This window comes from Aulostomus chinensis, chromosome 11, assembly GCF_037954235.1.
Source record: "Aulostomus chinensis isolate RoL2024-O1b breed Wild chromosome 11, RoL_Achi_v1.0, whole genome shotgun sequence".
Lineage (NCBI taxonomy): Eukaryota > Metazoa > Chordata > Actinopteri > Syngnathiformes > Aulostomidae > Aulostomus > Aulostomus chinensis.
In genome coordinates this window covers 24,645,864-24,661,828 of record NC_141330.1, presented here as the reverse complement: position 1 = coordinate 24,661,828, position 15,965 = coordinate 24,645,864, and the positions used below count along the sequence as shown (strand labels likewise).

The 15,965-nt window shown below is 42.5% G+C and overlaps 1 protein-coding gene across 6 annotated transcripts in view; it reads left to right on the top strand.

Moving 5' to 3' along the window:
• Positions 1-15,965, top strand: part of ubr5 (ubiquitin protein ligase E3 component n-recognin 5) — a 44,916-nt gene that overhangs the window by 25,552 nt on the left and 3,399 nt on the right. For 2 of the 6 annotated variants that reach the window (XM_086219137.1, XM_086219135.1), the window contains exons 28-54: positions 24-115; positions 243-389; positions 595-713; positions 802-928; positions 1,062-1,191; positions 1,372-1,532; positions 1,650-1,889; positions 2,097-2,220; positions 2,485-2,596; positions 2,722-2,853; positions 3,870-4,127; positions 4,240-4,508; positions 5,149-5,360; positions 5,808-6,041; positions 6,936-7,009; positions 7,123-7,295; positions 10,197-10,346; positions 10,705-10,922; positions 11,158-11,278; positions 11,891-12,263; positions 12,464-12,551; positions 12,644-12,788; positions 12,918-13,048; positions 13,317-13,377; positions 14,461-14,642; positions 14,785-14,869; positions 14,972-15,127. In XM_086219137.1, the coding sequence (XP_086075263.1) occupies positions 24-115; positions 243-389; positions 595-713; positions 802-928; positions 1,062-1,191; positions 1,372-1,532; positions 1,650-1,889; positions 2,097-2,220; positions 2,485-2,596; positions 2,722-2,853; positions 3,870-4,127; positions 4,240-4,508; positions 5,149-5,360; positions 5,808-6,041; positions 6,936-7,009; positions 7,123-7,295; positions 10,197-10,346; positions 10,705-10,922; positions 11,158-11,278; positions 11,891-12,263; positions 12,464-12,551; positions 12,644-12,788; positions 12,918-13,048; positions 13,317-13,377; positions 14,461-14,642; positions 14,785-14,869; positions 14,972-15,127 (4,314 nt within the window). The remainder of the gene's footprint in view (positions 1-23; positions 116-242; positions 390-594; positions 714-801; positions 929-1,061; positions 1,192-1,371; positions 1,533-1,649; positions 1,890-2,096; positions 2,221-2,484; positions 2,597-2,721; positions 2,854-3,869; positions 4,128-4,239; positions 4,509-5,148; positions 5,361-5,807; positions 6,042-6,935; positions 7,010-7,122; positions 7,296-10,196; positions 10,347-10,704; positions 10,923-11,157; positions 11,279-11,890; positions 12,264-12,463; positions 12,552-12,643; positions 12,789-12,917; positions 13,049-13,316; positions 13,378-14,460; positions 14,643-14,784; positions 14,870-14,971; positions 15,128-15,965) is intronic. The other 4 variants (XM_086219140.1, XM_086219139.1, XM_086219138.1 and 1 more) reach the window with 4 other exon arrangements.

Sequence of the window (15,965 nt, the reverse complement as noted above, 5' to 3'; positions counted from 1 at the left end):
CACCCATCTCAATTTGTATGTAGGATATCTTTGAGTGTCGGACCTGTGGTTTACTCGAGTCCCTCTGCTGCTGCACTGAGTGTGCCAGGGTGTGTCACAAAGGACATGACTGCAAGTAAGTCCTCTTAAGTGTGGCTGTATTCAAGCTTTGTTGAAGTTTGATCTGTCACTCCCTTGCTTTTAATTCTCCATTTCAGATTTAGGCCTATTTGGGATTATAAATGTAATTAAATTTTCCCCAGGCTTAAGAGGACTTCTCCCACCGCATACTGTGACTGCTGGGAAAAATGCAAGTGTAAAACGCTGATTGCTGGCCAGAAGGCTGCTCGTCTGGATCTGCTCTACAGGTTACTGACCACCACCAACCTGGTCACCACACCAAACAGCAGGTAAGACCCCCCATCTCAATTTCACATGGGTTAACATTTTGATTAGTTTTCTTCTATTTGACTTTATAATATTGCAAAACACACTCAACAACAATGTAATTGAAACACTTATGCTTTTGCTCCCATTTTCCCCAAGTTCATGCAAAGCTTAAGATTCTTATGAATGTATGTATATTTCTGAAAGATCTGTTGTTTCCATCTGTAGGGGGGAGCATATTTTACTGTTTCTGGTGCAGACCGTTGCCAGGCAGAGTGTGGAGCATTGTCAGTACAGACCACCCCGTATCAGAGAGGACAGGAATCGCAAAGCTGCTAATGCAGAAGGTAGAATGATCATTTTCTCACATTTTACCCTTGTTATCCTTCTCCCATACACATGTAGTTAAATGAAGTTTCCTTTTTTTTCTTTGAGACTCTGACATGCCAGACCATGACCTTGAGCCTCCCCGCTTTGCTCAGCTGGCCTTAGAAAGGGTCCTGCAGGACTGGAATGCCCTAAAGTCTATGATCATGTTTGGTTCTCAGGAGAATAAAGACCCGTGAGTATTGCAACATATTGATGTTAAATTCCAATCCTCCTGTTACCTTATGGATAACATGTATGATTCAACACAGTAAAATAGACTATTGCTCTGTAGCAACCATTATTTAGACTCCTGTTTTATTTCTAAGGCTTAGTGCCAGCAGCAGAATTGCCCATCTCCTGCCTGAGGAGCAGGTCTACTTGAATCAGCAGAGTGGCACCATTCGCCTTGACTGTTTCACCCACTGCCTCATTGTCAAGTGTGCTCCGGATATCACTGTAAGTCCAATTTGATAGTTCCCTTTTGCCTGATGAGGTTTTCCTTTTCTGCTATTTTATGTATTATAGACATCTTATTGGGTGTACAGTTTTAAGCATGAATCTTAGGAGGAAAAAATCTGAGGAAAGACCAAAGAATTCTGCTTACATCTTAAGGAATGCATTTTCTTCATGTGCTAGTTTATAGACACTTTACTTGGTACACTGGTGAAGGAGCTACAGAATAAGTACACTCCTGGCCGGAGAGAGGAGGCAATCAGTGTCACCAGAAGGTTTCTACGCTCGGTGTCCCGAGTATTCGTCATCCTCAGCGTGGAAATGGCCTCCTGCAAGAAGAAAAAGTAAGAACAGGCAGTGTTAAGTTTTGCAGACAAACGATATACGGAATGAATCAGCTTAGTTGTGACGGGAAGTGCTGGCACAGATTTTGACTTTCATTTTTCAATACCTTCACACAGCAACTTCATCCCCCAGCCCATTGGTAAATGTCGCCGTGTTTTCCAAGCACTGCTGCCCTATGCTGTGGAGGAGCTATGTAATGTGGCCGAGTCGCTGATAGTTCCAGTGCGAATGGGCATCGCAAGACCAACAGCTCCATTTACTTTGGCTAGCACCAGTATTGATGCAGTTCAGGGCAGTGAGGAGCTATTTTCTGTTGAACCACTTCCTCCAAGACCCTCACCTGATCAATCCAGCAGGTCAGTAGTTTTGTTGCTTCCATTTTCTCGATGGAGATAGTCTTGCGATAGTTTTTGGCAATTCTACTTGACTGTATTATGTGTGCATACATACATATGCCATCTGTGAGTTGGTATGAGCCCATGAAACCAAAAGGAGAAGATGCTTGATTTTATTTTCTTCCTCATTGAATGTAATTAACCTGGGCATGTGTTTCTTTTTTCCAGCTCCAGTCAAACAACCGCTTCCTACATCATCAGGAACCCCCAGCCTCGGCGCAGCAGTCAGTCTCAGCCTGTTCGAGGGAGAGATGAGGAGCAGGATGACATTGTATCAGCAGATGTGGAAGAGGTGGGGAGCCTCATTATAAACTCATTAAGGCCATAATCAACTTGTCATGCAAGCAATTCAGCACTTGTTGGGGACTATTCAAAGATATATGATGCCTCAAAGATTTTAAATTATTTAAACTGACAGATTTCAGTGGTATGATTAATCTATAAATGTTTAATTTGGGTTACTGCTATTACATTTCCACTTTGGGTCTGGTGATCTGTAGTTTTGGTCATTTTTTTAATCCCTCTTGGGGCTAATGATATTGTGTTTGGCTCTCAGGTTGAAGTTGTGGAGGGAGTAGCAGGAGAGGAAGACCACCATGATGATCAAGAGGAGCAGGGAGAGGAAAATGCTGAGGCGGAAGGGCAACATGATGAACACGATGAAGACGGTGAGACACCAACTTTTTACTGAAGTGTATGCAAATTACTGATAATTTACTGAATAATCACATCAACCTGTAACCGCAGTCAACAGGGCCATGAACCATCTCCTTGTTAATTTTTCATCTTTTAGGAAGCGACATGGAACTGGATCTTCTTGCAGCAGCTGAAACCGAGAGCGATAGCGAAAGCAACCACAGCAATCAAGATAATGCGAGTGGTCGCAGGAGCGTTGTCACGGCAGCCACTGCTGGTTCCGAAGCAGGTTGGCCAAAGGCTGTTTTATTCGTGCTGTTTAGATGCCATTTTATGTTTTTTTTTTTTTAATCTACTTACTTCATGAAACACACTCCTCAATCTCTACATTCTACTACCTTTTTGATTTTTTTTTCCCCCTGGAATTGCAGTCATCTGTCTCATTGACCTCTTCAACTGAAAGTGTTTTTAAATCTCCAACTGCTTACTTAATAGAAATTGCAGTTCTGTCCTGCTGCGCTATGGCATATTTTCCCTTGAATTGCACACTAATGCAGTCCTCACAAAGTCACTAGTGCTTGACAGTCAGCATTTTAGGTTGTGGGAATTATGTTTGGAGAGCTAATGATACAGCAGACAAAATGGTCCCTGGCTGAATACCCGATGTATTTCATTTGCAGGCAGTAGGGTGTCCTTGGCATTTCCTATTTTTGGTATGAGCTCCTCTTTACTTCAATGCATATACAGATGTCAGGGCAAGAGTGAATTTGCAAAATGCATACAGTTTCGTGCTGCGAGTTCCTTCTCACATTTCACTGTTACTGTGTCTGTCATTTTTGACTAACACTGTCCTACATCACCACAGTAGTCAGTTGTCTTTCACCCAAATAACACACTAATCTTCCAATAGCTTTTCAAAATGGTGTGGTTTTATGTCTTGTTTTGGTAAAATATGTTTTACTAATAATATTTCATTTCTTCTTACAATCCTTAGCACAATAGAGACATTCCCATTCTATTACATGTAAATGTATTTCCAGTCTTACAAAACGGAGAACACTAGGCCACATATTATGGAGCACAAGTTGATCAACAGTGTGCCGCTGATGTATCAACTCGTGTCCTCACTGTTTACTGTCATATTAGGATTGTTTGGCCTTGTAGTGGTGTGACTAACTAACCCGCACTCCTGCCTGAATAAATCTGATGTGGAAGACAAAGGGATGGCGGCAGAGTTGAATACCCAAACCATTAAAGTTGCCTATGTCTTCTTTTCTTCATTTCCTCTCCTCTTCCTCTCTGAAGGTGCCAGCAGTGTTCCTGCCTTCTTTTCAGAGGATGACTCCCAATCCAATGACTCCAGTGACTCTGACAGCAGCAGCAGTCAGAGCGATGACGTCGACCAGGAGACCTTTCTGTTGGATGAGCCGCTGGAAAGGACAACGAGTGCTTCCCACGCCAACAGTGCAGCCCAGGCTCCACGCTCCATGCAGTGGGCTGTTAGAAACACCCCCAGCCAAAGGACCACTGGAAGTGCTCCCTCCAGCTCCTCAACACCTGCTGGTTAGTAGGGATTTGTCTGTTGCTGAAATGTATGACTTGATGTTTGATGACTGGTTGTGAGTCCAGGTTACTGCTCCTAAAATTGTGTGTTATGTCTGCTGCTTTTTTACAGCAAGCTCCACAGGCCTGATATATATTGACCCCACCAACCTGCGTCGCTCCAACGCTATCAGCTCTAGTGCTGCTGCTGCTGCAGCGGCATTGGAGGCCAGCAACTCAAGTAGCTACCTGACATCTGCTAGTAGCCTGGCCCGAGCCTACAGCATTGTCATCAGGCAAATCTCAGACCTCATGAGTCTGATTCCCAAGTACAACCACCTTGTTTACTCGCAGTATCCTGCTGCTGTGAAGCTGACCTACCATGATGCAGTCAACCTGCAGGTAAGAGCCTCTACCCAGGCTAGAACAAATGCTGTTTTCATTCATATGAATGTGTATTTGATTATAGACTTTGCATAATTGAAATCATAACATTGCATTTGCTGGCCCTTGCCATTTCTTCTCTCAAGTAAGTGCTGCTTGGTGCATCAGTCATGTTGTGTCTTTTTGCTCTCTCATTTTATTTGCACTGCCTGCTAAGTAAAGATGCCAAGAGCAGAGCTCTAAAATGCCATTCCCTTTAATGGAATGCCATGATTTGAAAAGAATGATACAATACAATAAAATGCAATCATTTTTTGCCAAAGATTTTAAACTTGCTTGAGGTGTGTGTGTTTTTCTCGGGATGAATATTCCTTTGCATAAGAAGTTGAAATGTAGAATGCATTTAACTCCCATTATAAACTAAAAAAGAAATTTCCAGTCACATGAGACAGGGAGAGATTTGATTCTGAGTTGAAAAGGGCTTAAGAGTTTAATATGGAGGGGGGGAAATTCCATTTTTAAAGAAATGATTGGCTGCAGCATATTATAATAAAGAAAGAAATTCCCTTATTGTGGCACCTATACCCATATTTAGCTGATCTTCTCTGATCAGCTCTATCAAGTAAATGAGTGAAATATTTGTTACATGTTAAACCAGAACTATGTTGAGGAAAAGCTGATTCCCACCTGGAACTGGATGGTGTCCATCATGGATTCCACGGAGGCTCAGTTGCGGTATGGCTCTGCCTTGTCTTCTGCTGGTGACCCTGGTCATCCCAGTCACCCACTCCATGCCTCTCAGCACTCAGCACGCAGGGAACGAATGACAACTCGGGAGGAGACCAATCTACGCACCCTTGAGGGGCGCAGGTAAAAAGTCACGAATTGCTGCTTACATTACAGTGCATAAAGAGTGAAATAATCAAATCAAGATGAACTTTATTGTTTTGGTTGAAAATTGTTTATATTGCAGTGGTTCCCATTGAAGTAACCAGTAGGAAAAAAATTACATGGATAATTTTCTGATTTGCACTGGAATGCACCATGAAATAACACATGACTTGTGTGTCACTTCAAATCTATGTTGTTAACAAATTCGTGAGACACCACTTATTTGCAGAGGGGGAAAGATGAGCAGCACAAAATAAAACTATCAGTGCTGGTGTGATTATTGGTGCTCAGTAGAGAGCAAGGGAAGCGTGAGATTTGAGTGTGAAGCCTTAAATGTGGACAATCTTCTGAGGGTTTTATTGGTGGCAGCCATCAGAGTTTCTTCATTTATTAATAATACTCTAACTTTATTTTAATCTGTTTCAGGAGAGCGGCCACCCTGCTGACGGCTCGTCAAGGCATGATGTCTGCAAGAGGCGACTTCCTTAACTACGCCTTATCACTGATGCGCTCCCACAATGATGAGCACTCAGATGTGCTTCCTGTGCTGGACGTGTGCTCCCTGAAACATGTTGCCTATGTTTTCCAGGCTCTTATCTACTGGATTAAGGCCATGAACCAGCAGACTATTCTGGATACCCCACAAATGGATAGAAAGCGGTAAATTGAGAAAACAACTGCACCAAAATGTTTCAACAAAAATTGCAAAGTAAAATTGCAGAACTTGGAACATTTCTGAATAACATCACAACATTCGACAAACACTTTTGTCCAAAAGTATACAGGTGATGTGTCGGGAGCTCATACCAGCTTTCTGGCAGCAGTGATAAGAGTTATGACTAGGATGAGTGGTTCCTGGGCCCACAGAACAATGGGAGGGTGAGGTGGCCTGCAGGCTTGAGGGAGCAACAGAGGAGGTTTAAAACCAGACCATGGATTTTCGATGAAGAGCCCTGTTGTCAAGAACCAGTGTCTTGAGTTTAATTGAAGCAGAGATGGGGTGCCAGTTAGGCAGAAATTTTGCAGTTCAGTTGGCATATCTGACTGGATATAGTCATGGGTATAGCAGTGATAGGAGAAGCCTTGAGAGGAGAAACACTTGGTTGAGGGATTTAGTATATAGGGAGAAAGCGCTGATCTCAGGAGTGAGCCCTGTAGGACACCAGTGATCAGCGTGCAGGGTCTGAACAGACATCCCATCCAAGTTAATCTGAAAGAATAAAAGGACTCAAACTAGGGGTCAGGAGATCATTTATGGTTGTGGTTCACCTGGACTTCTTAGAGCCTTTCAACAGTGGACCAAATCATTCCCTCCATTCTTTCTAAAGGCTCTAAGAAATCAAGGTGAACCACAACCATAAATGTGATCCTCACTGGACAACAGTGATGCAGTTAAGTATTCAAAGGACCAGTTGATTTCCTGCATAGAGTTACAAACTTCTAAAACTACTCAAAACTGAGGCATGCAGTGATATCTGGTATTTTGCCTGATAAAGCAAATTTGAATTAACCTGCTTTAAGCAGAATTTATTGTTACTTTTACTAATTTTGTAGGAATCGAGAGATTTTGGAACTAGGTCTGGACAATGAGGACTCTGAGCATGAGAATGATGAGGACACCAATCAAAGTAAGCATTTTAACAGAGATTTTATTGTAGTTTTGTATTAAGTACCCATTAAGCCTGGTTGGTCATTTTGGATTATTTTGCTAACGGTTGCTTATTTTGCTGTCTCACCTTAGGTTCAACCCTGCAGGACAAGGATGAAGACTCAGTTCCAGCTGAAACGGGTCAGAACCACCCCTTCTTCCGTCGCTCTGACTCCATGACTTTCCTAGGCTGCATCCCACCCAACCCCTTTGATGTTCCCTTGGCTGAGGCCATTCCACTGGCAGACCAACCCCACCTTCTGCAGGTCAGAGTTGTTGCTCTGTTTCCTCGTGTGTTCCAGAACATGAATGGAGAGGGAGTTGAAAAAACAGGGTTGATATCTTTAGGCCCTCCTCTCAAAAATACTTGGGTATTTGGGCAGCTTGACAGAAGAAGAATTTCACGTTCATTAACAAAGCTTACTCTGAAAAGGCTGGGGTGTTGTCAATAAAAACTAGGAAGTAATTGGTCACAAATCTCAGAAACCCATATTTAAATCACAACATAGACAAAATATCAAATGTCAGAAATCAAAAATTTTACGATATCAGGAAAAATGTTCCTCATCATGAGTTTGATGGCATTCACACATCTCAAAAACATTGGGACAGGCACCATAAAAGAGTGGAAGAGGAAGTGATACTAATTATAAATAAGCAGCTGGAAGAACTTTTTGCAATTAATTAGGTTGGAAATAGATGGATAAATAAATAAATGGAAATAGGTTATTAACATGATTGTTTATGGAAAGAACATTTTAGAGAGGCAGTCACTTATCTGTGAAAGTCTGGGTCTACCAATTGTGGAATAGTTTGAGAATAATGCTCTTTATTGTGAAATTGCAGTGACCTAGAATGCCACATCTTCTACAGTTAATGATTTCTCCAGATTCTCTGAATTTATTGATGAAATTATGGTGTTCGATGGACTAGGCAGAAGATCAATTTTGGATGCTTGTGGTCTTCAAGCTCTCAGCAACACAATGTTAAAAACAGGCATGACTCTGGACAGGGAATCACTCATGAGCTTAGCATCCTTCTCTTTTCTAGCCCCTTCTGGCACCCCTCGCAGCTTTTATGAGATGTGTTGCTGCCATCAAATTCAAAACGAGTAAATAATAAGAAAATATTTTTCATTATATACACCGCGGAAAATCTAAGGGGAACACTTAAATCATACATCCCAGATCTTGAGGAATTAAATACTCCAGTTTAGAATTTTTAATTACATAGTGTAATTCATTGAGAACAAAATAACGTAAGATCGATCAGTGGAAACCAAAGACATTTTGGACTGGATTCAGAATAATACTCAAAATCAAAGTGGAAAAACGTGATCACAGGCTGATCCAACTTCTGTGAATTCCCTCAAGACGGCTCATAATGAGGCTAAGAAATGTGTATGGCCTCCACGTGCCTGTACGCACTGCCTACAACTCTTGGGCATGCTATTGATGACATGACTGATGGTCTCTTGAGGAATCTCCTCCCAGACCTGGATCAGGGCATCAGTCAGCCCCTGGACAGTCAAAGCAGTCAAAGGCAAGGCAAAAACTGTGGTGCAACATGGCATTGGATCAAATGATACATTAGGCACCTGAGTGGATTCAGGTCTGGGTAATTGGTGGGCCAGTCAATAGCCTCAATGCCTTTGTCATCCAGGAACTGCTAACTAACCCTAACCCATACTCCAGTCATGTGAGACTGGGTATTGTCATGCACCAGAAGGAACCCAGGGTCCACTGCACCATCATATGGTCTGACAGTGGGTCTGAGGATGTCATCCCAGTACCGAAGAGCAGTCAGGGTTCCTCTGGCTAGCATGAGGAGGAGGACTCTGCAGCCCTCCAAGGATATTCCTCCCCCCGACTTTCATTGAGCCTCCGTCACGCTGGTCATGCTGGAGGATGTTCCAGGCAGAGGAATGTGCTCTGCAGCATCTCCAGTTTCTTTCAGAGGTGCTGATTGTGAACCTTCTCTCCTCTGTGAAAAGAACAGGGTGCTGATGGTGAAGTGCCATTTCAGTTGTTGTCTTGCAAATGCCAATTGGGCTGCACGGTGCTGAGCGCAGGCCCCAGTTGTGGTTCTGCTCCTCATGCCATCCTTGTGGAGTTTATTTTTAACAGTTCGGGCAGAAACTTTCACATGAGTTGACTGCTAAAGTACATTTCATAGGGCTCTGGCAGTGTTCCTCCTGTTCCTCCTGGCACAAAGGTGCAAATAGTGGTGCTGCTGCTGGGTTGTTGCCCTCCTCCCTGTCTTCTGGTGTCTCTTCAGCTCTCTTGACACAGGGCTGGGAGATGCAGTGACCTTGTGGTGCACTACCTGAGCTTCTTCTCTGGGCTGCATATAGTGCCTTATGCTACCTCCTCATGCCACCACCTGCAAAAGCAGCCCTGAGTAGGGGTTGTCTTGCTAATTGTCTCTCCTTTCCACCTGTTGTCAATAGCTGGTGAAATTGATAGACCATAGTCATTGCTTCTTAAGTGGACAGGTTGATATCCCGGAAGTGTGATGATTGTGTTCCTTCATTTTTTGAGCAGTGTAATAAATTTCTGACTTTCAACATTTGATATGTTTGTGTTACTATTGTGACTAAAATATGAATACATTTTCCACAACATCCTAATTTGATTATTGTCCTTGTCCAAGAATACAAGCACCTGGAGAGAATCTATTTGACAGACTTCAGCAAGTTGCGGTTGCATCTTCTTCCCCTTGATATATTACATCACATACAAAACAAGTTACCAAGCAGCAAATGAGGTGCATATCAAGTGATGAAAATATGGATAACTTTTCAGCTTACGCACTCACCATATATGATCATATAAACCTTAACACTTGGTTCTTAAATGGGTTTGTTAGTCCTGTTTCTCTGGCATTTTGGATACATTTTTTATGTCTCTGAATGTCCCTTCAATATGGCTCCCTGGCAGCCCATCAACCCCTTTTCATGCTCATGGGCTGTGCACTTACAAAATGATAGCATTTTGTGAATGTCCTGGCTTCTCTGAGTAAAATTATGTGATAAGTCTGTGTGGCATAAATAACTGTGAGATAGTTACGTAAATTAAGAAAATAAAAAATAAGCAAAAACACAAACTCAGTCTAGTACTTGCTTTTATTTTAGAGAAATAAGTTTGATTATTTTGCTTCTCTTGCAGCCTAATGCCAGGAAAGAGGACCTGTTTGGTCGTCCCTCTCAGGGTTTGTACTCCTCCTCTTACATGGCAACCAAAGGCCTGGCTGAGGCAAGCGTGGACAGGAACTGCCTGGAGGTAAACATGGGCTCCTCTCTACCCTCCTCCTCTCAGGTATACCACCCCTCTTCACTGGACAAACACGCTGGCAGCTTTGTTCTAATATTCACAGATAACTAACACATCATTTTGAAGTTAACCAACACTTTTATAGAGCTCTATAAAAGCTATCCAGGATTCATTCTTTCCTGTTCATTATTCCCACCGTTTTATAGAAGCTGGAAATAATGAGTAGAAAAACAAAATGGATATATTGGATAGCTGTTTTCCAGTTATTCAGGTGAATATTGGAACATAGCCTGTGTTCTGTGTCCCATTTCCACATTTCCATTCTTTCATCATCTCACTGTCGTCATCTCAAGACGTACATCTGTTCATTACTTAAGAACTACTTTTAACCCCACTGACACAGATACTGCCTACTAAGATGTCCTACTCAGCCAACTTAAAGAATGTGATGAGTATGGAAACTGCGCAGCGGAGCGTGGAGAACCAGTCACTGGCAGATCAGGAACTGGAGGCCTCAAAACCAGGTCCTTCACCCCATGACCTTGCTGCCCAGCTGAAGAGCAGCCTACTGGCTGAAATAGGCCTTACCGAAAGTGATGGCCCTCCTCTTCCATCATTCAGGTGCCAAACACCAGTTACACCTTGCATGTGTGCAGACACTTGACATCTTCTCGAGAACTAATCTGAAATTGAGATTCATGATATACTCCTGTTAGTAGTTATCAGTCATTTATCTGATCATACTACAAGGCTGAATAAAGCCTATAAAACTTGAATCAGCGTGTTTACTTTGAGATTTTAAACACCAACAGAAAAATCCTTATGATTTGTGTCCCTGTATCCTCTTTGTCCCCAGACCTCACTGTAGTTTCATGGGAATGATGATCTCACATGACATGCTACTTGGTCGTTGGCGTCTGTCCCTCGAGCTCTTTGGCCGTGTCTTCATGGAGGATGTCGGAGCTGAGCCTGGATCGGTACATTTTTCTGTCTCAATATCATCCCTCCTTTCATACCCATATTATAGCTTTCTGTATCTAACCTGAAAATGTAGTTTCAACATAAAATGCATTTTAAGGTAAATCTGTTTAGGAGAGGGAAACATTGAAACATGAGGTGGTGCTTCACAGTGCCAAAGATATGGTGACAACAATATCCTACTGAAATTTGAAACCTTTTGTTTTTGGCTGTGATGCCATGCCCTAATTTGTCAGTTATATGTGATGTTTAGCAATTAATGTAATAGCATTTCTGCCAAGAAGTTATGGTTGTCTTCCCTCCACAGAACATAATCTTAGATTTGTTGCTAAAGGCTGGGATCATTATGAAATCTCAAAAATGTTATCAATATCAATAAACATGACTGATCCCCATCACAAAGTACTATTATCTTAACATAATGAGCATGGCGCCTCCAAAGAAGAGTAAAGTGACTTCAATCAAAAATGTTGCGTTGTGTGTGCCCTAGCCTTACGATCTCCCTACAGCTTATTACATTTCAGAGACATAAATATTGGTTTATAATGTCTTTTAGGGATGATGGTGTCAGGATGTTGAGAGATAATTTGTATCTATGGTGTTTATCCCAGATCCTCACTGAGCTTGGCGGCTTTGAGGTGAAGGAATCCAAATTCCGTCGGGAAATGGAGAAGCTGAGGAACCTGCAGTCCCGTGACTTGGCCTTGGAAGTGGATCGGGATCGAGATCAGTTAATACAACAGACAATGCGGCAGTTAAACACGCACTTCGGCAGGCGCTGCACAACCACGCCCATGGCTGTACACCGAGTGAAGGTCACGTTTAAAGATGAACCGGGCGAGGGCAGTGGCGTGGCCCGCAGCTTCTACACAGCTATTGCCCTGGCACTCCTCTCCAACGATAAGCTGCCTAATTTGGACTGTGTTCAGAGTGTCAGCAAGGGCATGCAGGCCAGCAGTACGTGTCATCACGATTACAATTCAAGTATGACAATACATAGAAACTATACTGTACTTGATTTTATTGTTGCATTAAATAGTATTGTTTCAAAAATGGTCAATACAATTAAATACATTTTTCCATTACAAAAATTGACAAATTAGATTAAGTGTGTGCGTGTGTGTGTGTGCGTGCGCGTGTGTGTGTGCGTGCGTGTGTGTGTGTGCGCGCGCGCGCCTGTGTAGATCTCATGCAGCGTCTGAGGAACAGAGACCGAGAGAGAGAGAGAAGAAGTGGAGGTCTTCGAACAGGCTCAAGGAGAGACAGAGACAGGTGAACTTCATCTTTATGGATACGTAAAAAAGGCGACATATCTCTGTCATCTAGGACAATCTCTGATGCTTGTGTGTATCTGTGGGGAACAGAGATTCCAGGAGGCAGCTGTCCATCGACACAAGGCCATTCAGGCCCTCATCAGAAGGTAACCCCAGTGATGAGCCAGACCCCTTGCCTGCTCATAGACAAGCCCTGGGGGAAAGGCTCTACCCACGTGTTCACGCAATGCAGCCGGTAAATATTTAGTTCCTCAAAAGCTGTGTTACCTGAGTGAGTAGGTTGGTAGGTAGATAGATAGATATGTAGATGTGTGTGTGTGTTTATGTGTTTGAATATTGTCCAACCAGATGTTTGTTCCGCCAGGCATTTGCAAGTAAAATCACAGGCATGTTGCTGGAGCTGTCGCCTGCTCAGCTGCTGCTGCTGCTGGCCAGTGAAGATTCACTCAGAGCCAGAGTGGAAGAAGCTATGGAGCTGCTAGTGGCACACGGAAGGTAAAATAAGATGATTCCTCACTCATAGGTGGAAGACAATGTGAAACACTATGAAATACATTTGGGCCACATCATGGGCTGAGCTGACCTTCAACCATAGACTTCCAAAGTGACTTAGATCTGCCTTGCCTAGAAAGCACTACTACCAATACCTGTGACACAGAGAGTTTACTGAATTTCAATATTAATATAATTGCAAGCATCATGAATATTGAACACAGACGTGTCAGAATGACCAACTCAAATCTCTTTCCATTGTCTAATCCAGGGAAAACGGTGCTGACAGTATATTGGACCTGGGTCTCCTGGAGGCGCCGGAGAAAGCCCAAGTAAACTCAGTTCTTCTTCCCTTAACTGTCTCACTTTCTAGGTTATTTCATTTTATTTTTTTGCTTCCAGGCTGCAAGCATCAAAAAGGCTTGAAGAGTATCTCCTCACAATTATTACAAACATCTACTTGGCCAAGGATTAACTGCTTTCAGTTCACTACGACCTTACAAAGCACGAGTTCTCCCAAAACTCAATAATTCACTTGGCAGTTATGACAAATTACTCACTAATGTCTAATAAAATGAAGTAAAATATGGAGCAAACATCATATTTTAATTGGTAAATGATATCCTGCAAAAAAAATGATTGAGCCATTATTCATGGAGTCACACAACCTCAAGCTGTTAATTCAAGTTAATGTCATAGTACCATACTTTCATAGAAATGAGCATCCCATACATTCAAGGTTTCACCAAATGATGTCACACAAGGATCATTAGGTTCATTGCCACAACCTTAATTTCTCTGCACTTAACACTAGGTGGCATTTATTGTATGTGAAGGCATTGCTGCAATGCCAAGAGTAGGTGCCCTGTACACAACCTATTGGCAGAGAAAGCTATTTAGCTCTATGCTAACTTGAATGTGGATCTGTGATTTTATACTGTGGAAGTTATAGACTTCTCAAATACTATCAAATCAAATTCTGACAACTATGAGTCATTTCTGGGACGCTGCGCTCCAACAAGTTATCGGCTGCTTTACAGCCACATCAGTAGAGTAGGCTATGACTGGGGTGTCCACTTCCAGTCAGCCCTCACTAACTTGAATGTGGATAAATAATTAAATTGTGCACCTCTTACACCTTCTAAATGTTAACACTCTTAATGGATAGAATTGTGATGTTGACACAAGTCACAGGAGTAGCGCGACTCCCAACCCATACACTCTGTTTTCAGCTGATGTAGGAACAAGGGAGTAGCCTACAGCCTACTATGTAATTGTTCAGCCCTGGTTTGGTCCCAGGTTTGATGCAATGAGTTTTCTATTTGTTGAGTGTGTGGAATACATACCACCTGAATCCTTGTGCACAACAACGCCAGTCATGCCAAAGTTAAGTGTCCTCCTTTTTTTGGCTGTAGCAGCAAGAAAACCGAAAGCGCCATGGTTCAACCCGTAGTGTGGTGGACATGGAGCTGGACGACCCAGATGATGGAGACGACAACGCCCCTCTCTTCTACCAACCTGGTAAACGAGGGTTCTACTCCCCACGGCCTGGCAAGAACACTGAGGCCAGACTCAACTGTTTCCGTAATATTGGCAGGTAACAAATCACCTTGTTGTGCCAGAGAAGAAAATAATGTCATTTTGTTTCACATAAACAGTTCTTCAACCTAAATCTTAAAAAGAGGGCAAAATTAATGATAAATTGATTTTTTTGAAATGATTATATATTTTCTTTCCAGAATACTGGGGTTGTGTCTACTTCAGAATGAACTCTGTCCAATCACGTTGAACAGGCATGTCATCAAGGTGCTCCTTGGGAGAAAAGTAAGAGACTGTATTTTTTTCTCCATGTCTTAGACATGAGGGTCATGATGGCCCTTTTCAAAATGGAGTTGCTACACATTGTTCAGCTCTTTGTCGCTGCAGGTGAACTGGCATGACTTTGCGTTCTTCGACCCTGTCATGTATGAGAGTCTGCGGCAGCTCATCCGCCATTCACAGGCTGGTGAAGCAGATGCTGTATTTGCTGCCATGGATTTGGCCTTTGCAATTGACCTGTGCAAAGAGGAAGGGGCAGGACAGGTAAAATGCTGACTTGTCAACACATGACGTCCCATTCAGGCTGAGCCTGTGTTGTTTGGTGTCCCTCAAAAGATATGACTGAAGTGCAGGTGTTGACACCAGCATGTCACAAACATTGATAATGTTTAAGTGTTGAATTTTTAATTGTGACCTGGCACATGCCAGACATTTTGAGTGTTGCTGTAAATTTTGTGTTTGCGCATATTTGGTTGGCCTAAAAGTTAGGTAAGGACTAGATTTTTAGACATTGGTGTCATTGAAATATATCATGAGATATGATATTTTCTTTAAATGCACTAATGTCTGTTGAAACACAGTTTTTTGGAGAGGAGAATTTTGGACTTATTTTTTAACATGAACGGTCACTGAACATAACAAAAGGCAAGCATAAAGCACTGTAAATATTTTCATATATTCTCATCGTAGGGTTAGTTTCTCCTTCTTACATCTATCCTCATAAAACCACCACAAACCTTGGCCGGCTTTTCAGTTTCATTCAAAAAAATTCATGAGCATTATAGAATTCTTAACAGTGCTTTTAAATGAATATGCTGTACCGAAGGTTTTAAAAGTGTGCGTGGGCCTCCCCGGGGGGTCTCCAGACAGTCTCACATTCTCAGCTCAGTGAATGGAGATGAAAGTATACAAAAGTTATCAAGAGTGACATCGTGTAGCACATCATCGTGTAGCTACATTAGTTACAGTGGTTTGGAGGACTGTTTGTCCTCCTAACTAATGCAGTGAAAACTAAGAAAGTCTTGGCAGACTGTGTTCATGTATTTGTTGGTCTCTTGAGTTATGTAATGCAGCAGTGTTAGGCTGTCTTGTCTTTGGCCGT